This window comes from Haliaeetus albicilla, chromosome 4, assembly GCF_947461875.1.
Source record: "Haliaeetus albicilla chromosome 4, bHalAlb1.1, whole genome shotgun sequence".
Classification (NCBI taxonomy): domain Eukaryota; kingdom Metazoa; phylum Chordata; class Aves; order Accipitriformes; family Accipitridae; genus Haliaeetus; species Haliaeetus albicilla.
Window position 1 is genome coordinate 31,224,039 of NC_091486.1, and position 25,397 is coordinate 31,249,435.

A 25,397-nucleotide genomic window follows, 5' to 3' on the forward strand; every position below is an offset into this window, starting at 1 on the left:
GAATATGTCTGCTCTCACTGCTGCCTTTATAAAGTAATTTCACACTTTCCATTATGCCAAAGCAGTCTCTAGGGCTGCACCATAAACTGGATGATACAAAATGTTCCAAGTTAAAATGAAGGAGGATCTCTGAAAAACCTCAGGGTCTTGCCATTTTCAAGGTAGTTTAAGAGCAGTATTAGAGCTCCTTTGTGAGAATATGGTGTGCTGTATCCTACAGTAAGTAAAGGATTTAACAAGAAGGAATAGAATTTGCAGTACCTGCACACCTTTTATGCATTCTTCAATTTGATGTCACTTTAATTGGCTTTAAATTTTTGATGAGATGACAAACATCAAAGGAAAGTCATTTGATTTACTCCTGTGTCTGTAAGAAAGTTGCCAAATATAAAATGGGTTACAAAGTCTGCTATGAACGTGGCAGATGATAGAGTGAACCAAATTATTTCTGCTATTCACAGGACCTATGCTCAGGACTCCAAAATTAAGTAGGGGGCTGGAGCAACAGATTCTTTTTCTCTCCCATTTCAGGGTATATTTTACTCACTGCCCAGATCTTCACCAGCTGTTCATGAGTACCAGAAGTTCCTGCAAATATTGGCTGGCCCTGGATCATTTCAACAAATATACAGACTGCACTCCTGCAAGAAACCCAAGGTATTAACTCATTCACGTATGTGACATATATAATATGATTGTTGGGATGGGCAGGGGAGAAAGGAAGAGAGATAATTGTTGGAATGGAAATTTAGAAATCCCAATTTATAAATGCAGAAATTCTGATATAACCTGTAAACCCTATATATATTGCAGCTCAAGTCTGAAAAGTACCAGGCTAATGTAAGTATTGTATACCCACCTCATGTTGTCTAGTGAGTGTGTGTGTCCGTGAAGCAAGGCAGGATGGGGGTGTGTGTCTGTATATATGTAAATAAATACAGGCTTCAGTGAAGACTGATATACTCTACAGTATGGTGGTAGGGAGGATGTAGCATTATAAAAAACCCTACTGATTGTGGGAAGTCAGGAAGGTTTCCTTTGGGAAGGGCCGTCTTATACATCCCTGGTCTTGCAGCACTGTTCTAAGCACTTGCAGCTGGCCCTTGTTGCAAGTTGTATGTAGTATCATTAACCTCATCCAAATCCGACAGATTGAAACACTTGAATTAAAAAGCTGACAAGTCAAATAGGATGGGACCAGACCAGATATACGTCACATTCACATCCCTCCAGGATTTTAGAAAAATTTAAAAAAGCAGTCAAAGTCCACACAAGGCTGTTCCCATCTCCTTTTTCTCATCAGCACCATCCACTAAAAAAAAACCCCACCTTTCACCAGTAAGAGAAGACAGGTGATATCCTTGGAAAAGAAACCCACTAAGTACCATCTTTTTTTCCAGCACCAGACAATTTGTTTCAGGTCTCATTCAATGTATCCTGTTAGAAATACATCTAAAAAGATGGTTGTGGCAGAAGCCTGTGGAATACCACGTTGTTTTCCATGAGAAAAAGGTGCAAAATTGGAGTGATAACAGCAGGAAAAATGAATAGAGAACTACTACACACTATATTGGCTTGAAGGATACATTAGATGCAGAAAGAACCCAGAGTCACTAACCACTAGAGCGATTTTTCCCTCAGAAGCAATTAGCTCTTCACTGGAAAACTGAAGCCAAGATTTCATAGCATAAAGAACTTGGTGACAACAGCAAGTTAAAGTATTCTTATTTTTATGCCATTCCCTTCTCTGCACTTGTGCCAAAGCAAATGAGCCAGCTTAAAAAAAACCAAGCACCAAACCCTGCAAAAAATGCTTAATTTTACTAAGGTGTATTAGTCCTGCTGGCAAAAACGATAAGATAGTTGTGGTCAGGGTAGACTTACCTATTTGCAAGTATTTCCATCTCTTATTGTATGGTGTAAAACTCTGCTCATTTACTTTTTAATCTTTTTTCTCCAAACTTTATATAGGTTTCCTGTCTTTTCACTAAGCCCCATTCCAACTTTTCAGGCTTCAGTCTCAATCTTCTTTGGTTATAGCAAATTTGAGTCCTTTAAGCTCAAATGTTGAAAACCCAGCTTTGCCTAACAGGCTCTGAAAGTATTATTTTCACTTGCTGAGCAACTGGTAATCTTTTCTGGTCATCTGTACTGCTGTGTTACCTCTTGCACCTTTTTTTTTGCAATACTGTAGATGCTTTTTCCACCTGGTTGTGGTCAGTTGAAAGCCTGACATGCAACTCATCTGTGGTATTCATTTTGGTCATCCTTGTGCATCAGGTGATGCCAAGCCTGTTTGCAGATCCATATCTAATGCTGTTTTCACAAACATCTCTGCTGTACTTTCCCTTAGCTTCCTGTACCCTAATCTTGGGTCTTGTGAACTTAGCTCCTTGCTTGTCTAATGTGCTCTTACAGGCTCCAGGCATCATGAAACTTAACCCACAGCTTTTGTGACATAGATTTTTTTGTATTTCATAGCACTACCACATCACTAGATATTATTTTGGAGCCCACAGACTGATTCTACTGAGACCAGTGTCATACCAACCTTCTGTTTTCACAGCTGATGTACATGCTGAGATGGCTCACCCTATTTTGCAACCACAGGGGCTGCTGTAATCCACTGATTCCATTGCACAAGTTTGACTGTATAAAGCAATTTAGGCACTCTTGATTTGTAGGGAGAAGAGGATCAGCTCTATGTGGTTTTGGAGCAAATGATCCTGTTGTTCACCCACAGTTTGGGTTCTGATACCCTAGCTAGAAATGGCCATTAGACTGGCAACAGCAGAAATCTTCTTTCCTAGATTCAGGTAGCATTTGCTAAGAATTACTCATGAGCAAAGAGTTAAAAAATTCCAATTTAATGAAACAGACTTTTCACTAATAGTCAAGCTGTCAGTCTGAGGAGAGGAACAACTTGTGGGTTGTTACAAATGCACCTTCTGGTAGAGCTCTCTTTTGTATTCCTGGTTTATTCCCATTATCTCTGGAAGCTTTTAAACCTCAGTGTGTCTAATAAAGACAAAACTGTCAGAGCCACCATAACTGCTGGAAAGGAAGGGCTTTTTATTTCCTGTAGCAAGAGTCAGCTAACCAGCTGCCTTTAATGCCTGCTTGATACTATATTGATTCATCAATGGCAATTATGACTGTTTCTATCTCTGTTTGTTTCCGGATGAAATATGCTTTTCTTTAAAAGAAAAGGCCAGAAGTAGATAGAACAACTGATGTACGGACACTCCACTCTTTTCCCAGGTATTTTTGTCTGTTAAAGTAGATCTTTAGAAACTAGTGCTAGTCATCATATCAGTCTTTCAGTAGAGGCCTCAACTTTCCTTCTGAGATACTGGATTTACAGTTACTGCTCTGACAGCATTATGAGGATCCTTCTGTTCTTGAAGATGATTCAAAAACATTTACTTTTAAATATTTCTAAAGATTTAGACCTAGCATTGTTTTGTTTTTCTCCTTTTCCTTCTTACCTCTCTGATACTCATTTCTGAGGTCCTCTTACCCCTTCCAGTCTACAAGTTTCTCAAAAGGTCTGAGTCCCATATAGCTGCCTTGGGAAGAGCTAGGGCAGAGCGGCAGGTCTTTTGGGAAGAGGCCTAGACATGATGTTTCAGCATGTGGCAGATAAGCACGTGAATCAGGACAGTGACTGCTAAAGTAGTAGGAGAGGTATAACTGGTTATAGGGATATTTAGTGAGCGTAAACAGAGCTGGTTCAGACAGCACAGTTGCACCTGCCTGCAATCCCTGGGGCAGATTTGAACACTGCACTTATCCCTGCAGTGCTGCATCACACAGTGGAGAGGCGACTTCATCAGAATTAAGATCCAAGATATCTCTGTGGCATCCCAGAGTTCCCTCTCCACAGTTTTTCTGGCATTGGGAGATTGCAATTTTATATTTAACCAGAAATAAATCCTTTTTCTTCTTCCTCACCAAGCATGGTCTGTACAGGGGAGCCCTTAGCCTGTATGTCCCAGTTTAGCACAGCAGGGCAATACGAATCAGGCTGGAGGGAAGGCTGTAGTGGGCATGGTAGGTCCAAGTTAAATGACTACACAGGAACTCCTAGTCTACATGAATCTACCTAGGAAGATTCCTGTGATTTTTAAAAATTTTTAAATTTTTTTTTTTTAATGGAAGATTATACAAGGAAAGCCCAAGTGAAAAGGAGCCATGACTTAAGGCACTCATGATGTTAGCAGCTACTAGTGTGGCACGTGCATAAAGCACTTGGTGGTTTAAAAAAAAAAAAGTCTTTCTGATATGCAGTGTAATCTCCCTGAAACGTTAGTCTCCCTGAGATCCCTTAATTGAATCTTCTAAAGTCCTAAAGAGATAGTGAGGGAGAAAGAGAGAGAAAAAAGATACAGAGAGATTAAAGCAGCTTTTCTAGTTAGTCCAGGAGCGAGTGACTCTCCTTCTGTATCTCTTTCTTCATCTATTCAAGGCCTCATTCACTTCCCGTGTGCCTCCCACTGACAGTATTGCTGCTCAAGCACACTATGCATGAATTGCCATAATGTTTTATTTTGTTATAATTGGTTTCTTTAAACCAAGGCTTTAACACCCACTGTCTCATGCCATTACCAAGGGCATTCTGACCTGCCTTCATGTAAATTGCAGCATCCAAAAGACATAGGGTTTTTTTCCCTTTCTTCCCAATAGACAAGTAACATCTGTGTGAATTCACATTATTTCCTAATAGACAAAAATTGAACTTAAATGCAGTGTACATCAAGATAATAAATGACTCTTGTTAGAGGAAGTTACTGAATAGAGCTCACTGAAGTACTCTCTATTCTCTCAGCATGACATCTTTCTTTAGGGCAAACACTTTGAATGTTGTTATTATAAGGAGGCATTATAACAAAGGTGCCTATAGTGTGAATGTAGTTCAGTGGGACTGAGAGTACTGTGCTGTTAGAGCCGCTCAGAGTGCTGGATGGGATCTTTGTATACCGCTCCTATGTTGCTATTCATTACACTAGGGCAGAGTTATGTAGTGGGGATGTTGGTTTTGCACAGACAGAAATGTCAGGCTTTCTGTGTGTAGCTGGGGCTTTGGACAGGGGTCAACTTTCAGCGAAAAAAACCCAACAGGCTTATACCAGCATCTGCCTAATACAAACCCTCCAATCTGCTAGGCAGGCGTCTTCTTCAAACTCAGCAGACATTCCTGAGAGACTGTCTGGAGGGGAGAGGTGACAGGTAGAGGGGGAGAGAAAACAGGACCATTTAGACTGGCTTAGCAGCTGGAACCCATTAGAATTTAGCAAGGTTTTCCTCCTTGGAGAAATCTTTAAGCAATTAAATTAGCAGCAGGCCTAGGGAAATGAACAAACTAAAAACTCCTGTTTTCCTGAACTGCCCTCCAGGCTTAGGCCATCAGAGTCACCGATAAGCTACAGATCTCTGGAGGTCGATACAGCCTGAGAAAACTTGGAACTTTGCTGTTTGTAAACTTACCCAGCCCTCTTCTTGCACATTCTTCAGCCTGCTGCGCTCCCACCCTTTCCCAGCCTTTGACTCGGCAGAGCAGTTAAGAAAAGTCCCGGTGTGACAGGCACAGGCAGAAAATTACCTGGTCTGGAGAAAGGGTGAAGCAGCAGTACTATCTACAGATGTAAAATTGCCCAGAATAAGGGTGGTCTCCTGCAATTTCATGAGCTGCATTTTGTCCATGAGTAAGTCAGGACTGTGGTGCTGGAAGCTGGCTCAGGCTGGTGCAGAAGTGAGCCAGAAGGCAGATGAACCCTAGGGCCCAGCTACACGTCCAGGCCAGCCCAGAAGGACCAGTGGGACCCCTGTGAAGCTCCTCCTCCTCTCCTTTCTGCCTGCTCTCAGGGACCCCTCTCCCTTCAGCTCCGCTAACGTGCAGCTTGTTTCCTGCAATCCCCAGCCACATTAAGGTTTTGGGATAGAGCTTATAAGGTAAGAAGGCTTTAACAGAACACAGCCCTTCTCCTGTATAAAATGCAGAGTGCATCTGAGACACGTTATTTGAGAAGAAGGACAAAGTATCACAGAAATAATGAAAGTCTCAGACACCTTTCTATCTCCAGACCCATTCAGAAACCCTTTAATGCCACCTTTTGTTACCAAGGCCAAAGTCATTGTTGGTGCGGCTGTGACTGCATCCATTGTTTCTTCACAAAGCCATTGCTGTAGAGAGCTACCGCTGACTCAGCTGACCACATAGATACAAAACAGTAAGTGCATTAAGCAAAGGTGTTCCGATGCAAGGCCTGAAAATGCTTCATAAATGTTACCAAGTGAGATGCACGTATCTCATAAATATTATCGGATGAGGTTTATATAAATCCATAACTGAGATGTAGTGACATCATTCCCCCAAAGTTCTATGAACCCAGCAGTACAAAACTCCCCACTGCTCACACATTTTCTGCTCACAGGTGTTAATTCCTCTACTTATGACTGTATCTGCTGTAACTTGGTTGACTTAATTTAATTCAGCTAAAGATGAATTTTCCCAGGGGACCCCAGATGCTTTGAAATTGGTCAGTACCAGATATCTAGATCAGAAGAATAATGTGTAGCTCCAAGCAACACATCAGGAGGACAGTACCAGAGTGTAACAACTTCAGAGGAGTATGTCTGTCTGGGGACGGACTTGGCACGAGCAAGGCCTGCAAAAAAACCCAAACAAACAAAAAAGTCCTTCTACCTGTGCAGCACATAGGTGATAATAATTGGAAACAGGACATTATTTTCTCTTGGATCTTTAAACACAAGCAATCGCAATGCAGTTTACAAGCAATTGACAAAGAAAGTGTGTCTGGAATATACCTCTGGGGCACATCAGATCAAGCAATATGCTGTGTTGTGCAGGGCTTTACCATTTGTGACTGAAGCAGCCATCTCAAACCAATGCCAAGAAAGCCTTTTGGTTCAGCACTTTGTGGTGGACTCTACATGTTACATTATTTTCTGAAGAGATGGGTTGATTCTCAATTCTCTTGAATCAGTTTTGTGTGGCAGTAATTGCTCTGACTTAAATGAGGTAATTCCCTGCACCTATCAGTATAAAGGCAAGAAAGGCTGGACTGACCACAGAAATAGTTTCCTGAAGTTCAGTAAGAGGTTTTGCTTTTATGCCTTAATTAGCTGTGGATACAGATCTATATGCATGCTAAAGCTTTGGTCTAAGCAGATCTATTAGCAGTATCCAAACTGTGACTCACCGAAGTCGGCTAATTTGAGCTCACCAAGGCAACTGATGAGCAAGTTCTGGGGTTTCAGATCTTGGTGAAGAATGTGTTGTTGGTGGATGTAAGCCAGGCCGCAAAAGCTGGAACATGAAGAGCTAGAAAAAGCCAGCAAAAAACTGAAATGATTTAGTGTGACTTTGCATTGATACATAAACTCTGAACTTCAGGAGAACTCCTAGAACAAAGCAGAGACAAAGCATCTAAGAAATTGGTAAAAATCCCCCAAATGAGTAGAGCTCACTGAGGAGGAGAAAACCGTCGTGGGGTATGACTGCCGTGCAGCTTTCTGAGGTTTTCAGGGTGGAATATTTGGCCATGAGGGCAGTTATAGTGCAGTCCCTAAGTGCACATTTTGGAAATTTAACTTTTCTTTAGAAATAGACTATTGATTGCAGGAGCAAGCGCAACTTGCCTAGACACAGACCCAGCTTTCAAAACAGCAGATATTCTGATTTCAGTGTTCAAGACAAAGACAGCCAAGTAAAATGAAGGTTTAAGGACCTGGAAGTTTTGCCCATTTGAGCCAGCTGACACCAGCAGAGGGAGTTCTGCAGCTGCTGTACACACCACCTCTTGCCAGTATAAGCTGTACCAGTGAACTGACTTACTTGACAACGTGAACTGTTATCTTCAAGATGGGAGAAAACACAAGGACCTGATTTGAACAGCTATACCTTATAAGATACGATGAATGAAGAAAGCAAGCAAGAAAGCAGGCAAGCAAGAAAGAAATATCAAACTCCAACCACCATGGCAGCGTAAAGAAGCCTGGGGTAAAATAAATTGGGCTGAAACAAGGTATGAAGTTGGACAGTGGATAGAAACAAAACACAGCAAAAGTAATTAGACTTCACCAGAGGAAAGATATTTTTTTACCAGAAGTTTAATCTGAAGAGGAGGAAAAACAGTGACACCCATAGGTCATTTTTGTACCAGAAAAGTGTCCCTGTAACATACTGCATACTTGCATCTTATTTGATAGGAATCACTCAGAGACAAAAAAAACATTTGCCAGCAAAAATGAAGCAAGCTAGATGACCCTCCTAAAGGAGTAGTAAATCATTTTGCAGTTCATTTCCTGCTGACAATGAGGATTTTGGACAGGAAAGCAGAGCAGCTGGCTAGTGTTTACTCACAGAAATGCCAGTGAGTACGTGTTACAGCCATGTATTCCCTGTGCTTTACAGTCCCGCCTGGTAGCAGAGCCCTTGAGATCTGTGCCAAAACTACAAGACTGCATCTTGGACGTATCTGAGTTTTAAAGATGTTTAAAATCTGAGGCCCCAAGAAACTTCATTAGAATTGGTGTTGCTTAACAACTATCTGGAAAAAGATGTGAACAAGGTGGCAACATTTGAAGATGACAGAAGTATTTAGATTAGCTGTGGTAAGAATTGACAGTGAGGAACTTCAGAGGGATCTGACGAAGTCAGATGAATAGGCAGTTTGATAAGATACAAAGTTATTGTTGACAGCTGTAAGATAAATTAACTGAAGCTGCTCAGGAAAAGGACCCAGGCATTTACTGAGGACATCTACACTGAAACCTTAAGTCAGTATGCAGCAATAATTCTGAAAGTTAATTAAATGTGAAGATGCATACAAAGGAGAGTAGGAGACTATTATAACATCAATCCGTAATGTAAGGCTACATCTTCAGCTGTGCTCGGGTCCAGTCAACCCATCCCAAAAAGCTGTGGTAGAAACAAAATAGACTTAAATGACTGTAAATATGAAGATAGTTGCAGGAGAGAGTGAGTTTTGAGAGTTTTTAATTAGAGAGATGAATAATATATTCTTACGATAAGAGGATACAAATTTGTGTAGAGGCAGATTTCCTTGCCACAGGATGTCACTGTTCACAAAAGCTGAATGTCCTCTTGCAGGATCAGAAAATGGGAAGAGGGGCTAACCAAAAAAAGGCTTTGGAGACTGAGAGGGAGGTTGTTACATCTTTATCAAAGGCAGCTTTTCTTCAAAGTTTTTGTCATATATGGAACATGTAAATATTGGTAATTTACAGTGATCATACATAGTGGAAAAAAACACTTCCTCATGCTTTGAGGGATACTGGTCTTCTAGGGAACTCACCATAACATTGCACGATTGAAGTCCTCCAGGATGCTGGCCCATGTACTGTGCTAGAACCGTGTGCTAAATAAAAGAGGAGAACTTGAGGCAAAGCTACTGGTGTAAAATGCTTCTACCAACAATGCCTCTTCTGTAAATTGAAGAAATATGCAACCACTACAAAGGTGTCTCTTTCACCTTGGTGAACATCTGATCTGATGCAGCACACAAGGATGTGCTTAAGTGCTGGGTCAAATCAGGGACCTGGCTGACCTGTTATCTCACCCTAGTAGTTTATGACCTGAAGCTGATAGTTAACAGTATTCATACTTGTGCCAGAATTAATCATAGAGCTGCAGTAAGAATACATAGCCCCTGTATTTTTTCTTGTAATTTGGTTGATAGCTATCAGCAAAAGCAACAGAAGTAGCAAGACTCACGTGGAGAACTTTTTTATTGGCATCCTACCCTCCCCATGAGAGCAACCTGCAGCTTGGTCATGGTGAGCCACTGGGGTCAGTGACAAATCTGACCCCAACTGGGATGTGAGCTCGTATCATTATTGCCTGTCCTTGCTGTGGCTCAAGAACAGTACTTTTATTGTGTTGTCAACGCAGAAATGGAGGTAAATAGTGTCTACCATCCTAGTGGAGACAAGATGTGGCATCATTTTTGCATACAGCTGTCACATATACAGAAAGAAAAGAGTACGGCTGTGTGGCTGGGAAACAGGAGATCAAGAAGGAAAATCAATCATTGCACTAAAGGATTACAACTCGTTTCTTTGTAGACGTCTCATAATGCAATAAATTCATTATGCAGCCACTTCCCAGTACTTCCCAGTACTAGCTCCACTGGAAGCTAGAAAAACATCAACTCACCATGTACTCAAAGACAAATGTTAGTGTCTCCTTGGTCTGGATAATGTCATGAAGCAATACAATGTTGGCATGTTTCAAACGCTTGAGAAGAGAAGCTGGGAAAACACAAAAGAAAGATCGACTTAACCACTGCTGCTGGAAGTGGAAGGAGATAGTGCACACGGCAAGGCAGTGAAAATAAAAAACTGGGGGGAAATAGTCCAAACTTGGCAGGTCTGTAAGAAGTGGCAGCTACTGAGTCTGGAGGAGGATGGAACAGCTCCTTAGAGAAGCAAGCATCAGTGCTCCGGACTTGGCAGCAACCTGTCCGTCCCTCAGAGGTGGGATCTTGCCTCGATCAGAAATAGCAGTTCACAGTTCCCAGCTGTCAGCTTCTCAGCTGAGGAGAAATAATTTCTTCAAGGAAAACACTGAGAGAGAGGCAGGGACTGGGAGCTCCCAGAGCCAAAATGCAGCAGCCCCTGGCCTGTCACTGAGCTTCTCATCCTTCTCCCATCTGCCTCCTGGCACATGCCCTCAGCAGGGCCCTTAGGAGACTTTCCAGCTTCACAATATCAGGGTGTGAAAAACTGCCAAAAGAAATCACTGTAGATGCTAAGCTGAATTCTGAATTAAGCTCTGTGCTTCTAGCTTGGAGAAGGCATATTGGTTACTTTATTCAGTTTAAAACTCAAAGAGCAGAGAGGATGAAGTTACTGAGTGAACAGTAACTTGTTTGTATTTCTACAACTTTGGCACGTTTTTTCTTTTGGCCTGACCATCTAAAAGCATCATTGCAACTGTGTGGCCCTGGTCCTTAGGTGCTGACATGCCTTTGCCAAGCCTCAGTACATCTAGGGTGTGGTGATGGAGTGGGAAGCACATGGAAGAGTCTCTGCCTCCATACAGACCACAGACTGCTGACTGATGCTAAGACAAAAGCTACAGCCTTCTGAGCCTTTCAGCCTTGCGTTAGGTTTCTCATAATAGAGCAGGCTCCAGCCAACACACTAATGAAGGCAGCTTCTCAGCAGAAAGTCTCAAAGATAGTCTTTATGGGGGAAGAGCATGCACAACTTCATCATTTGCTACCATAGGTTTGAGACAGTAGTTGCTGTACCTCTGCACAGAGGAGGGACACGGGGAAGTGGTGGAACTGGGATTGCTCTGCCTGCAGATCCTGGGCACTACTGAAGAATCCAAGCCAACTGTTATACTGAAACTGTGCACAGACAGAAGCCCCAAAGCTCAACAAAAACAGGGGTCCCTGACTGCAGATTTTAGTTCACCTTCTGACATAGAAGATTAGCCTCAGAGCGGCTCCAGACTCACCCTTCCCTGCTGATTAAAACCAAATTAGTTTACTGTCAGACCATGGAGTGCTACAAATTTCATCCAGATAAGGCATGGGCATACAATCTCATTTCTGCTGAATTAGCTGAAGCACACAATACAGAGCTTGGGCCGGTCATGGGAGGCCAAATGAGTTTTGGTACTGGATAAAAGCCGCTTTTTGTTTTTCAAACAATCTGCAAAAGATATTTGAAGAGTTTCATGCTGGCAAAGCAAATTTATACTGGATTAGCACTTTGCCTTTTGTAAGTGTAACAATTTCACCTGGTTCTAAAAGCCCTACAGCCAGATATACTGTATTACACAGCTGTGGCCTAAGCATATGTCAATACCGAGACTGCTGAGCAGTAAGGGATGCCTGATTCAGCATAACTACTGGAAACAGCACAGATTGTAAATAGTTCTTGCACAGAGCTTGGTGCTGCTGCAGCTAAACTGCCTTTAGTACTGATGCTAGTCCATTTAGCTACCACGAGTATGTTTCCAGTGCATGGCAGTATGAACCTTAAACATGCTCCAGATTGCACCAAATTGCCTATGAACCCAGTAAAGATACTCTGGCTAGATCCCATCTGCTACAGAAAGGGGCTGCTAACCTGGCTCTGTGATACCTCAAAAATCCCATATGACGAGAGCTGTTGCTCCAGAGGGTCCACAGTAATATGGAGAATTCAGCTCCTGTGCCTGAATCAGGCCTCTGGGAACTGCTCCTCACTTGGTTGCTTCTACAACCCCCTGCTGGGGTGTCAGGTGCTACAGCCAGAACTGAGCTTTAAATGCATTTCGTCTCTGTGGGGCTTCCTGGGGTGAAGCAGCTCTTTGTCAGGGGAGTGCCATTCCTCCAGGGTAGCAGAGAATGCACCATGTTAATAAATCTTGTGCTTTGTTTGCGCTACTGACTTACATTGTAAATTTGAGGTGTCAGATGCTGCAAAGCTCAGCAGTACACAAAAGATCTATTTAAAGTAGACCCTTCATAGGATCACTCTTGTTTTCTTCCATAATGAAGTTAAGGCTCTCAGTCTGTCCAGTAGAGCATGTTAAAGGGGTGCTGATCTTTAGAGCATCATTAGTTCTATGTAGATAAAGCTTTTAAGGCTTATTTTACTGGTGGGCTACAGGTGTAAATGCAGAGCAAAAGCACCACAGCAAATGAGTGTATAGGAAACTGTAACACAAGCCATTCTGTAAATAGGCATATTTAGGTATCTCTCTGCTTTCAGCCAGAATTTGACTAAGGACTTTGTAAACTTTCTTATCTTAATTACACTGTTATAAACCTGGAGTGGGTCTACTGACCGACCTCTCGTTATTCTGAGTTGACTGGTATGACAATCCTTCTGTGCTAGGCCTGCTCTGTGAAAGCTGGCACTCCATCCCCATGGTGACAAGATCAACCCTAGTTTTGAATTGCAGTAAGAAGTAAAAAACAAAATATGTGTGACCTCTTACATTGATAGCTCTCACTAATACCAGACAACAGACTGGCACAAAGGTTGCATATTTCTGTGCAAGGCAGAAACCAGATTATGATCCTTTTGGGATTGTAGAGCAGATGAAAATAGAAGCCTTAATCAACCAGGCAGTTTACGAACTTGGTCTGTAGGGACATGTAAATACATTCAGCCAAAATCAAGCACTTAAACAAAAGCATTTCTTTCTCAAAGAAATTGAGAAAGCTGCAGACATTTTGCCCAGTGCTCTACCAAGTCAACCGATAGAAAGAATTTCTCACTGGGCTGAAATGATAGATGTTATTAAAAACCAGTTTTATCGAAAGTGTTTCTCTTCAGGCTGGGATATGTGATGACCCAGGTATCAGCTGCCATCACACAGGAAAGTGGCACTGTTTGTGATAACAGCAAGCAGAGACCCTGGTGCAAAGGGCACTTCAAGTCCACAACTGCCCAATGCAACAGCACCTGCTGTGCAGTGCTAGTGTATAAAAATGGGAGTGAGAAAGCAACTATGGAGCAGGTAGCAGACAGGAGGTGCAAGAGGGCCCCTACACTGCTAGAAAGGACATGCTCTGGCTGCAGCTGGCACTTTCCTTATCACAAGCTCAGAGGCTTCTGTCATGAGGGAATACACTGGCCAGCAGGTTCCCTCTCCGTCCATCACATGCTCACCCAGCCCAGCACAAAGACCTCCTTCAAGAGGGGATAAGGAAACAGAGAGTTTTGGGAGAAGGACACCTGGCACATTGAGTAGGCAATAAAGGACTTAGGAAGACATCACATGGAGCTTTTTCAGGTTAAAATAAATGCTCTTCAAGAATGACGTCCCTCGCTTTTCACCAATGTTTGAAGAAGGTCTTTATGTCTTACCTTCCTGAATGGCTGTAAAGGGCACTCCCTCCTCTGCCTCCAGCCTGATCACTTTCAACGCCACCAACTGGCCATTGATCCTGTCAGGTCAGAGCGGAAGGTCACACAAAGCACCTCAGTGCTTGGCATGACAACAACATTAACAGTCCCTTGGAGCGCTCCACACTTACCCAAGCAAAATTTCTAGGGCTCACTCCTCCGCCTAGGTCAAGCTCAGAAAGGTATTGCAAACCACCTCCATCTTGCCTTCATTAGCAGTGAAATGGGAGCCAGCCTGCCTGGCTAGAGTACCACCGTTCTGCTGACTGGGTATTGCTAGAGCATGGCTTTGGGCAGTGTTCCCACTCTGCCCTCTCACAGCTTTCCTGCCCCTGTGTGATGGCAGCATGGCTTCACCTCCAATTTTTCCATCATGCAGGGATCCCTCATTCCAAGGAAAATCCTCATTCCCTCCCTGGTGCAGCCAGACAATCTCCTGGCACACTGCTGCAGAGCAAAGTGTCTTTGTGGAGCCTACATGGCTGTAGTGGAGGAGTTCCCTGAAAAATTGGGGTGGGGCTTTGCAAATATCCTGGTTAAAGGCAAAGCTGGACTTTTGATTTGCCTTTATCTTCCTGTAAGTACTCTGAATTGCCCAGCTTCAAGCTCATTCTTATGGATTCCTGTAACAGGTGTTTTCAGTGGGCACTGGGAAGGCAATAATGGCACCGGTGATCCTTGCTCACCTGCTGATCCCCTTGTACACAGTTGCACAGGATCCTTCACACAGCTTCTCTAGATGTACATAGGATGTGGTAGCTCCAAATGAGATGCCTTCTCTCTGCTTCATGAAGAAATTGGTATGTGTTTTAGATTGCTGGGTAGAACAAGAAGCTACTAGTATGTCATTCAGTAATTAAATGCTGATTCATGGCTGGAATAATCATAGGATGAATTATCTCCTGTCTGGCTCTATGGATGCTGCACGCTCACCCGTTTGAACCTCTCCACAACATCCTGCTCCTGGAAAGGATCAGCGTAACTCCAAGGCCTCTGTGTCCTGCACCTCCATCTCTGGAGGGTGTGGAGCTGCGGCAGCTGCAGTGTGGGTAGAGGAAAGGGGTGCTCTGGTTACATCTGACAGCTGGCACAGGAAAAGAAGGCAAACTGTATCACTGGCAAACCACCATTTTACTGATGTGATTCTTTCCTTTCTCCTTGACTGCACTGACTTTGAGCTCTTCATGTCATTTTCATCCCCCTCCCCACCAGTCACAGATCTCTAGTACAGTTTCTCAGCTCTGTCTGTAAGGGGAACAAATGTCTATATGTTCCTGTCTTCGTAAATGGTAGCGCTCACTCTGAGAACACACAAAGATAAAACTGCCTTAACTGCAGAGGATGCTTCTACCAGTATCATTCCAGATGCATGTTATTCTCTCTTACCCTCGATTTATTCATCTCTAGATAGCAATCTGTTAGGGCAGGGACTAAAAACCAAATGCAGGAGTGAAATTTCAGGAAGTTTAAATTTATGTCATCTTCTCTTCCTTAAGCCCCTGCCCCCCCTCCATGTTGAGCCTTTCTCACCACTGTATAATTTACACAGCCTGTTATTTTTGCCCATACAGCATAACAGTGCCATAAACTATAAAAAGAGTGGTAATGAATGGCAGGCAGCCTGCAAGCTCCTCCTGAGCAGCTATATTGGATGGGTGCCTGCATTATCATTTGACTCAAATATAACAGGATTTGTAATCTATGGCATGCTGCCTCCTCCAGAACTGTAGGTTGTTGGCTCCCTCCCTCTTTTACAATCCTTCATTGGCAGAGAGCTCGCTGGAGTGCAATCTTCTCCCCGTTCATCACATCAAAGGCATTTATTGTCATCTAAGGCATGGAGTCCTCTTTCAGTAGCTTCGCAAGCCTGAAGCTGCAAAGTTTGATGCTGTCTGGTTAGAAGCAAATGTGAATGTTTTGCACTCCCACAACAAGTGGAAGAACCCAGGCTTAACCTATCCCAATGCAGAAGTATCACAGTGTGATATTAAATACCTCTGCTGTAGACGCTGCTTCCATGTGCTGAAGGCCTTGGATATGTTGGGAACCCCTTCTCTCTGAACAGCAGCTGCAGCATCCTGATCTGACAGCACTTACACACAACATGTCTCCCATGTTGTCCTGTTTCAATTAAAATGTATCTCGTTTTTCCTCCGTTGCTCCTCCTCATCCCTCTGTCTGTAATAACAGTTCATATGACTCACATGAGGTCTCTGCCTCAAGCAGTCTTGTGATTTCTGCCATTTTTCTTTGAAAGTCCAACACGCAGTGATCCAAATTCAGCCCTGGAGTAGCTCCACTGATTTCAGCTCATTTGGCACATGCCCTCCAAAAACAGCCCACATTTTTTCATACCTGAAGATGGAGAATTAAGCAATAAATCCAAACTTTCTGCTCATACAAATTTCTTCCAGTTAAGCAACTTTCAGTGTAATATGTTAGGTAATGAAGTGATAGGTTTCATACAGGAACAGACCTTGACTTCCCTCCATGTCTATAGCAGGTACTATTCTGTGTGCCATTAGGCTTTAAGTTGAGCTATCTGAGCAGCGTGGCTGAGTTGTGCTTTCTGCAGGAGCTGTACATTGACTGTCCATGCTTTGGTATTTACATTCTTAGCCATGATGTGGTGGTGATGTCAGCACAGGGAGCTGTCTGTCCCTGTTGGATCACTTGTCTAAGGGACACAATAAGTTGTAGCTGGTAGAAAATAGTCTTGTCCACATGTCAAAATAGCGAGAGCAAGCTGATCGATCAGCCCAAAAGAGATTTCATCAATTCTGTACTGAACAGGCAATGCGCAGTGGACTTATGTGGATGTGGACAGACAAAAGTCCCCTTCTTTCAGTTCTCCATGAGTCAGACTCACTGTGCAGCTTCCTAGGAATAACACCCCACCCACACTGAGAAAATGCTGGCAAGGGGTGAGGGAGCAGGCATTATACTGTGGAATTTTTATGCTGACCCCTTAGGTCCTTCAGTTTTCATGTGAATACATGATGTAGAGTCTTCCCTTTGCTTCACTGTTTTGGTGTCTAAGAAAAACGCTCTTTCCTTGAGCAAAAGGATTTTTTTTAAGAAAAAATGTTCTGGGAAGGCAGGAACAATTTCTGTGTCTCATTGCAGCCAAACTACCCAGCCTTTGCATGGCAAGAAGGAGCTAACATACTGGGAGGCTTGATTTCTTTCACATGATTTTCTTTTGCACTCCCCAGTTAGCTGTAGTTTGCTAAATATCTATCATCAAGGACCTCAGTCTTCTATTTATTTTCCATATACTCTCTGAGCCATCAGAATACAGCAGTAATTTGGATGTGCTGTCCAGGCACGAGAAAGGTTGTCTGAATGCAACATACTCAGTAATAAACTGGTTACGCAAGCATCGTTTGCACATCTGTACAAAGTTTCTTATTCTGGAAACTATTTTTTATTGTTTTGACCATATTTATACAAATGGACTTTTAAAATACATTTAAGCATAAATAATACTTGCATTTTAAAGGAATGGAAAGATAAATGAACAAAAAGTAGACAATATAAAAATATACATGTTAATTCATATGAAGATTATTCATTTTAATCTTAGGTATATTTTGTGTCAGGGAGTAGAGGGCAATTACTCTGTTACAAAGAAAAGTCATCCAACTTTTGCCAGCTAGCAAGAGCTGGTAAATGAAGAAAGCATGGTAATAGCTGGTGGTTCTGGTTATTGAAGAAAGAATAAAGAAGTGTTCATTCCAGTTAGCAGAGGAAACACTCTAATATAAATGTTTAATAGTTATCCTTAGAAAATGTAAGAGTTTATAAAGGAGAGCCTATATGTTGTTTTGGAACCAGAGTTTTTAAAGGAAACTTCAGGCAGTGTATGAAATAGTCTACTAAGTGCTGATATAACACGAAAAGTACATTTTGCAAAACTTCTTCAGGTAGAAACACATATATATAGTATGTATATATACATATAGGTATATGCATAGTGTGTATGTTGAAGAATAACTCAGAGATTTAGAATGGTCTGTCTGGTTTGTGCGAGATGTATTTTGTATATATCAAATTAACAAGTAAGGCTGTAATCAGAAAGGCACACAGTTGACATTCATAGAGTAAAGACACCCTGGAACAATTAGGCCTTGATGTTTTGAGGATACTTCGTGTGTATTGCCAACTTGGCAAGAATACTCCAGGTCCATCAGAGAGAAAAGAAACGTTCTTGAGATAACAAGAAGGATAATTGGACCTAAGAAATGCAGGCTGTGACTGATGAAAGGAAACATCCAGCTCCAGAAGGTGCCAAGGGCCAGCTGATTGCCAAAGCAGCACGAACTGGGGGAAAGGTAAAGGTGGCAGGGGGAGATCGCGACCACCGACTCAATTCCAGGCTGGAAGAACTTGCTCACCCCACACCCGCGAGGAGCACACGTGCTAATCCACATAGCAAGTGGGGCTAATTTAAATATAGCTGGCCAATAGTAGATGAGATGGTGACTGCTAACCAATGAATGTAAATTTAGGTGGGTTTTTACTAATCATGTGACAGAATAAATACATTGTTTTTCTTTGGTGAGGTGTGCTGGCTTTTTGGAATAACCACCTAGCACCCATTTTTGCACAAATAAAAAATCAATAATGTCTCTCCGGAGTGTGTGGTTGTTGGGTCGTTGCACAGCGGGTGATGAATCTGCTTTTTGGACAGCATGTATACATACACCACTCCACTTTAAACTTATTCTGTAAAATTTATGCATGTATAAATACATACATAAAATGCACGTGCGCAGGTTGTACAGAGGCGTACACATGTCCATGGACATATATGCGTACACGTGCCTAACTATTTCGAGGCGGCTTGTCCTGTAGACAGGCTCTATCTACACCAGTGGTGCAGGCCTGCTCCTGTTTAAACCAGTAGCTACTCGGAGGGTTTATGGAGCAGGAAGGGACGGCCGGGTATTATTGCTAGTTATTGATCAGGCTTCCTGTGTAGGTTATAGCTTTGTTCTTTATTTGTGCCTCTGATATTTTAAGGTACATGTTCAGGTGTCTTTCCTTGCACTCCTGGTGCCGGCACTACCGTAACAGTGGCATTGCCCAACCAGCTTCACCACACTCCTGTTTACTGGTCTAAACGTGCCGGGAACAGCAACACCAGCGGATCCTGTTTTCGGTTCCGGCTGGAGACCGGAGGGGCCGGGGCCGGGGCCGGGGCCGGGGCCGGAGCCGGGGCCGGAGCCGGGGCCGGCCGCGCCCCTCAGGCGGGTCTCTGCCTCTTTTGTCCCGGGGAGGGACCCGTCGGCGCGAGCGCCGTAGCCCGCCCCCGGGCTGCCGCCTCTCTACCCGACGCTCCTGCGCGCGCGCGCGGGTCCACGCTAGGCTCCACCCCCTGCCCGGCGCAGTCCCCGCCCCGCGCCCCCGCGTGAATCAGCTGATCTGCGCCCCGGCAGCCGGCGGCGAGACCGGCGGTCAGAGCGAGCGCGGCGCCGGGTGAGGCGGCCGTTGGCGCGAGGGTCGGGAGAGGGGAGGGGGGGGGGTGGCGGCGCCGCCGCCGGCGCGAGGAGGGAGGTGCGGGGGTGGCGCGCGCCCTGCCGTGGGGAGGAGTGGAGTCTGAGTCACGTGGGGCGCCGACCTGTGCCGGGGACGATGACGACGACACGTGCCCTCCGTCCCCCCCCCCCCCCGCCCCCCCCAACGGCTCCGCGCTGCCGCTAGTCACCCGCGCGCTCCCTCACCCCGCCAACCGCCTCTCGCAGCTGGCTGCCCCGCCGCTCGGCCCCTGCTCGGGGCATCAGGCACACCCCCCCCCGCCAAGCCTCTCCCCTGGGAGCCGCTCTGGCGGGGCAGGTGCTGCCCTGGCTGCGGGGAACAACAGGTGGGGAAAGTTTTGGGGGGTCATGAGGAGCGGCGAAGGAAATGGCTACCCGCTCCTGAAGGGAAACGGGGAGCGCGGCGCTGCGGCGGGAACCCGGTTGTCCGAAGCGCCGTGGGCCGGTCCGCCGCGCTCCCTGCGCCTCCCGCCCCTGAGCTTCAGGAGAGGAGGTGGTGTGCTGTTGTGCTGCACTGGTGGTCAGGGAACAGGCCCCGTCTCAGCCGGCGACTGGGCTTGAGAAGCTGGGGGGGAGGCTAAAGAACGGCTCTGACCGAAGGTGCTGGCTGTCCCAACTCTTCCCGCTCTCCGAGAGGCTGGTAGAGCAGAGACGTTGAGATTTATTTCTGGAGGTTCCTAAAGGACTCCTCCCTTTTGATAGGAAGAGGCCACCTAAACTTTAAATAGTATGTCCTCCCTTTATCTCCATCCACGTTCATTTCAGAGTCCTTTCTCTTTGCATGACTTGGTTGCTCAGGAGTAAATGCTGTTTCAACTTTCAGAGTCCATTGAGTGGTAGTTCTAGCTTGGCTGCAATATTGTGTACAGATGACGTAGCTAGTATGCTGTCACTTTCACAGACCTCCTCTTGCAGCACGAAACTATTTTGGTGAGACACTGGGGAGCACCTAGAGTAGTCACAGATGACTGGTAGTTGATCACTGCTGTTGTAGTGCAGCAACTTATAAAAACTAGCTACACTTAACCATCTTTCAGTTTCTGTGGAGTTAATTGTTCTCAGAAAGGGAAGGACCTGAACATGTACTAAATTAAAAAGGTGTAATTTAAAAAGAGAAAGAGGAGGGAGGAAGGGATATTCAGAAATTTTTGACCCTGTTATGAGTTTGGTAAATTTTAAATTATTTATTATGTGCTATAGCAGATAGTTTTCAGCTGTGTTCTTTTAGCTGATACTAGGCCCTTTCTTTGTTGTGTGGGGTTTTTTTTGGTTTTTTTTTTTTTCCCTGACTCCTTTACTGTTATATCTTGTTTGCAACCATCCCTCATTCACTGGAACTGGCATTAAAAGCTTTGAGCCCTCATCTGAAGCGATCGCTGCTGTCTTTGAGTAGCAAGTTGTTTTGTTTTGCTCTGAGCAGATCTTAATGTTAAGAACAGTAGTTGCACCTTGTCGGTGCTGACCAAAACACAAGGGCTTCTTGAACTGGTAACACATTATATGTGAACCACAGTTAGCCATAATAAATTGTATGTATGTAGACAAGACTAATGTTGATAACCCTGTTTTGAATTAGGAAGTTTGGCAGTAACCTCTTTCAGAACCTGAATAGATAATTTTGTATAACAAGCTTGCAGTCTTGGTAGTGTAAGTTATCGCTAAATATGATGCAACAAGTTTATTAAAGGTGTGTTTGTAAATATGTAATTAAACATGTCTGAAAGTTGTAGAAGTATTTGTAGTTATTTATTAAGTGTAGCAGGTAAATAAGCACATGAGGCTAATGGGAGTTTTAGTATTTCTAAAAGTCAGGGGCATACCAGCTGTTCCTGTTCAGCATTGAATATAAGATTACTTTTATACCTATGATGCTTATTAAAGAATGGTCAATGTCTAGTGAAGGATGCAGTCCAGAGTAATGAGAGTAATGTTTACTCCACCTCATTCCCTGCCATAGCAGTTATTATGGTGTTTGATTTCTGGAGAATTTGAATTAGTATTCTACGCTGTAAGTGGAAAGTATGACATCAGTGTCATGCTAGTGACCATCTGTCTGTAACAGAAATCCAGTTCATAATTTGGCACTATTTGGCACTCTTTGCTTTCTCCCTATTGCAGTGTTGAAGCAAAAATGTAGAAAGTAAATATATAGGCAGAGCAGTGCAGGTGCTGGTATCATACCGATTTTCCATACCGTGAGAATGATGTATTGTGCCTGGCCATTCAGTTCTATGAACGTTAAAGCTAATAACAATTCAGGTAATCTTAGTGGAAAAGAAGTAATATATATGTAATGCTACAATGTAATATTATATAAATGTGAAAATCAGCAAGGAAAATTGCATATTCCTATTGGGAGGAAGAAACTTCCTATTTATAATTACTTAGTTTGTAGCTGCGACCAAATGACTCATATTTTGTATTAGCTGTGAGTGAAATGGGAATAATGTTGTGCTGTCCTAGGAGTGAATGAAAACTTGCATTGAACTTGAAAATGGTTTTGAAATGTCTTAAAGATGTCTCATTTGTGGAAGGAAAACAGTTTGACTAGCATTTTCCATAATATGCATAAACGCTTAGTAATGCAACCTTAAGTATGAGCTTTTGTAAAGAAAACAAAATGTATCGCCACCGTCATATCATTCTTAATTTCTAGTTCACTGGTATTGCAGGTTTCTTATTTAATTATGACTTAAATCATTTTTCAATTGGGCCTTGAAGGCAGGTCTTGCAAAACAGCTAATCAGTTACCTGGCTGTAACTTTGCTTTGTTATAATCAGAAGTTTTCGTGAGAATTACAGTAAACTTTTGTCCAGTTGAAGCTTATGAAAATGAAAGAAATTCTTTGAGCCCTTAAAAAAATAAAAATAATTTAAAAACCTGCTGAGATTATAGAAGCCAAGAATTTTAAGCTATACAATGTAAATGATACAATCGTTGATACTTTGATGACTTTATCAAAGCTCCCAACTCTTCTTCTGTTTCACTGATCCATTGGATATTTATACGTAAAGCTGGAGTTCTTCACAGAGGAGAAGTGCCAGCATCTTTAGGAAAATGAATTGTAGGGTTAGGTGGTTTTGAGCAGGCTAAAAAAAAAAACTTCAAATGTACTTACTCTGAGCAAGAATAGATCACAAAGTTAGAAGTTCCAAAAATGAACTTCCATTTTCCTTTGTTGTTTCATCAACACCTCTTTTACTGAAGGATTGCATGACAGCTTCCTTGTATTTGTGAGACTTCCTCTGTTAATATTTTAAAAGTTAACTTTTACAGTTGTGGGTGGGTTTGGTTTTTTTTTTCTTTTTTTAGTTGAGGAAGGAGAGACAGAAGTGTCTTGAAAGCAATATCTTTGTGGTGACAAGTGTGGCTTTCTGTTCCTAGAAAGTATGCTCTGATTTTTTTTTATTTTTTTATTTTAGAGCAAGGTGCATATCACTTATCACAATACTATTCTATCATATTAATTTGATTTCATTTTTTTGTGGCTATTCATCTTTTTGTGGTAAGTTCTTTGCCAACCCTGAAGCCCAAATTGCTATTTTTAGTGCCCTGTATTTGGAAAACTGGAAACATTTGGTATGATGTATTGCTGTTTCTGTCTGTAAAGATCTGCTTGGCACTTCATTATTCAGAGTGGTCTAGTGAAAGTGTTGGAATTTGTGTTAGTTATTTCAATTATTTATCAACTTGATGATTACTGTTTCCAAGTGTGAATTGAAACTTCTGTATGCAAGTTAGAGGTTTGCATATATTGTCTCTTATAATCAAGACTGGCCATATTTTATTTCTATTTTCTTTATGGAAGAGCTTCAGACTACTCATTCTGGATCCTTTCTTGGGGATGTACGGTCTTAAAAGACCGTTATATTAAATAATTTATTTCCTGCTTTTGTTACAGTGGATACCAGACAGCAACTATAATGAAGCAAAAGGTCTAAAGAATTTATGTATGAAACATTTTATTTTAATAAATAGGATTACACACATACATTAATGTAACTAAAATTTTTAATACTTCACCTAGCAAGACAGTAGATCAAGGAAAATTACAATTCTTTCAATATTGAAAAGCCAAACAGATTATAAGAAACAAAGATTAACTGTAGCTTTGTTTTATTACAAGAAAAGTAATACAAAGGTATCTTCATGAAGATGGAAAGGTGTGAGGGTGCAAAATTCAAAATCTGAAAGGATAAAAGCATAAATAGAACAGCCACTTTTTTCTCCTTGGCTTCTGTGGTGTTATCATACCTTCATAGATGCTCTGCTACCAGTTGCGTGAAGAAATGTTTTGAACTCTTAACTGGCTTTCTGCATTTCTGCACAGGCTTTAATAGAACTGTACCTTTTAATGGTTCAGGAATACAGTTATGAATTCAACTCTTAACCATTTTCTGCTCATACAAATCTGTTTACCTTAAAAATTTAGCTTGAGCATAGAATTCTATCTTATATTAGACTGAAAATGGATCAATCTGATGTTTCTTGAGTGGTATACTGAGCATTATGGAGAGAGATTGATGTTAATTTCTGCCTTTGAACTAGGTTTTGTTCAGTCTGTCCTTAACAGTAGACCTATTGCGAGATGAGTAGATGGGATAAGTCTGGCTGTTTCTGCCAACTCAGTGTGAGTGAACTAAATACTTCAACCATCCTAGTGTTGTGGAAGTGCTTATTTATTTAACACGGGCTCTAAAGATTTGCTTCTTGGGTTTTTGTGGGGGGTTTTTTGTTTGCTTGGGTTTTTTTTTTTTTCTAATGTTTAGCTTTATTTGCAATTAAATAGCTGGTTTTTGTGTTTTACAGTTTGTGGAAATTACATTGTTCCTTTTGAAAGAGGAATGATTTGGTGGTGATGGAGTGCTGCCACTGACAGATGGACTCACAGGAAAGAAGGTGAGAATGAGCAGCTAGGTGAAGCCACAGAGGCTCCCTGAAATATGCCAGCTCATGATCATCCTGTAAAATTACTAAGTAATGTTAGCATACTCTTTATGTAACTTATGCTAAAGGGAAGAAGAGGAGTAACTTAGCTTTAGTTTCAGTTATATCTGGAACACTCAACTTATTACAACAGCAAGTTTTTTTTAAGTTGATTGTTGTAACTTGTGGAGGGATAGACATAGGCTAGAAACCTGAAAGTAACGTTCTCTGGTGAACTGTAAATTTTATCTGTTACCTGCACCTGTGAATTTTGATTCTAGATCAACAGCCCTGCAGTAGACTATTCTTTTGCTCTTTGTTTCTTCCACTAAGATATGTGACAGAGGTCAGATGTTTTGGGGATGGAAAACTAATGTCTTGTAATAAATCCTGGTATGTGAATGTCCAAATTTGTCTTACACTGTTCTCTGACAACCTATTAAATGGATAAAAGCCCAAATATCAGGCTTTGCACTCAATTTAATGCACAGTATTTTGCTGAAAACTCTCTATATTATCATGTTGTGTTCTTTCGTGTGCTTTGCCTATCTGAGTAAAATCCATATTTTGATTTTAGGTGAATGTCCTAACTATGATGTTGGATTTTTCTAATTTTTTGTTTCTGGCCAATATATTACTCGATTGGTTCCTTTTTAATTCTATTCTAAACACAAGTCCTATGTATTTAAAATGCAACATGGACTCTGCCTTTTAGTACTATGTATGTTGTTTGGATTAAATTACTTATCTGAATTTTAGAAGAGTTCTTGACTGTCACGTTTTTCTTGATTTTTTTTTTTCTTTTTTTTTTCCCCTCTCTTCTGTTATGTGGAAAAAAAAATAGAGATTGGGGATGGGTACAGGAGCTAAGAGAGATAATTCCATCTCTTAGTTATTCTCATCTGGAGTGTTTCAGAGGCAGATTGTGCAAAGGTATTGTTCATCCTATGCACCACAGTTAGCAAAAATCTTAGTTTAAAAATCAGTTGTCTGCTTTTGAATGTGCTACTTGGATAAGTTGTCCACAGTGT

At 42.4% G+C, this 25,397-nt stretch overlaps 2 protein-coding genes across 3 annotated transcripts in view; one reads left to right on the plus strand and one right to left on the minus strand.

Moving 5' to 3' along the window:
• Positions 1-16,300, minus strand: part of CDK15 (cyclin dependent kinase 15) — a 38,796-nt gene extending 22,496 nt beyond the window's left edge. The window contains 10 exon segments of the mRNA XM_069781743.1: positions 548-641; positions 6,548-6,668; positions 7,224-7,324; positions 7,326-7,345; positions 9,342-9,404; positions 10,202-10,296; positions 13,861-13,940; positions 14,586-14,716; positions 14,833-14,937; positions 15,895-16,300. Coding sequence (XP_069637844.1) covers positions 548-641; positions 6,548-6,668; positions 7,224-7,324; positions 7,326-7,345; positions 9,342-9,404; positions 10,202-10,296; positions 13,861-13,940; positions 14,586-14,716; positions 14,833-14,937; positions 15,895-16,014 — 930 coding nt within the window. The 5' untranslated portion in view covers positions 16,015-16,300.
• A 2,954-nt stretch (positions 16,301-19,254) lies between these two features.
• Positions 19,255-25,397, plus strand: part of ALS2 (alsin Rho guanine nucleotide exchange factor ALS2) — a 52,969-nt gene continuing 46,826 nt past the window's right edge. For both annotated transcript variants that reach the window (XR_011324375.1, XM_069781744.1), the window contains exons 1-2: positions 19,255-19,380; positions 24,250-24,339. Coding sequence is in view for 1 of the 2 variants with exons in the window: in XM_069781744.1 (XP_069637845.1) it covers positions 24,320-24,339 (20 nt within the window). In the remaining variant the exon portion in view is untranslated. The remainder of the gene's footprint in view (positions 19,381-24,249; positions 24,340-25,397) is intronic.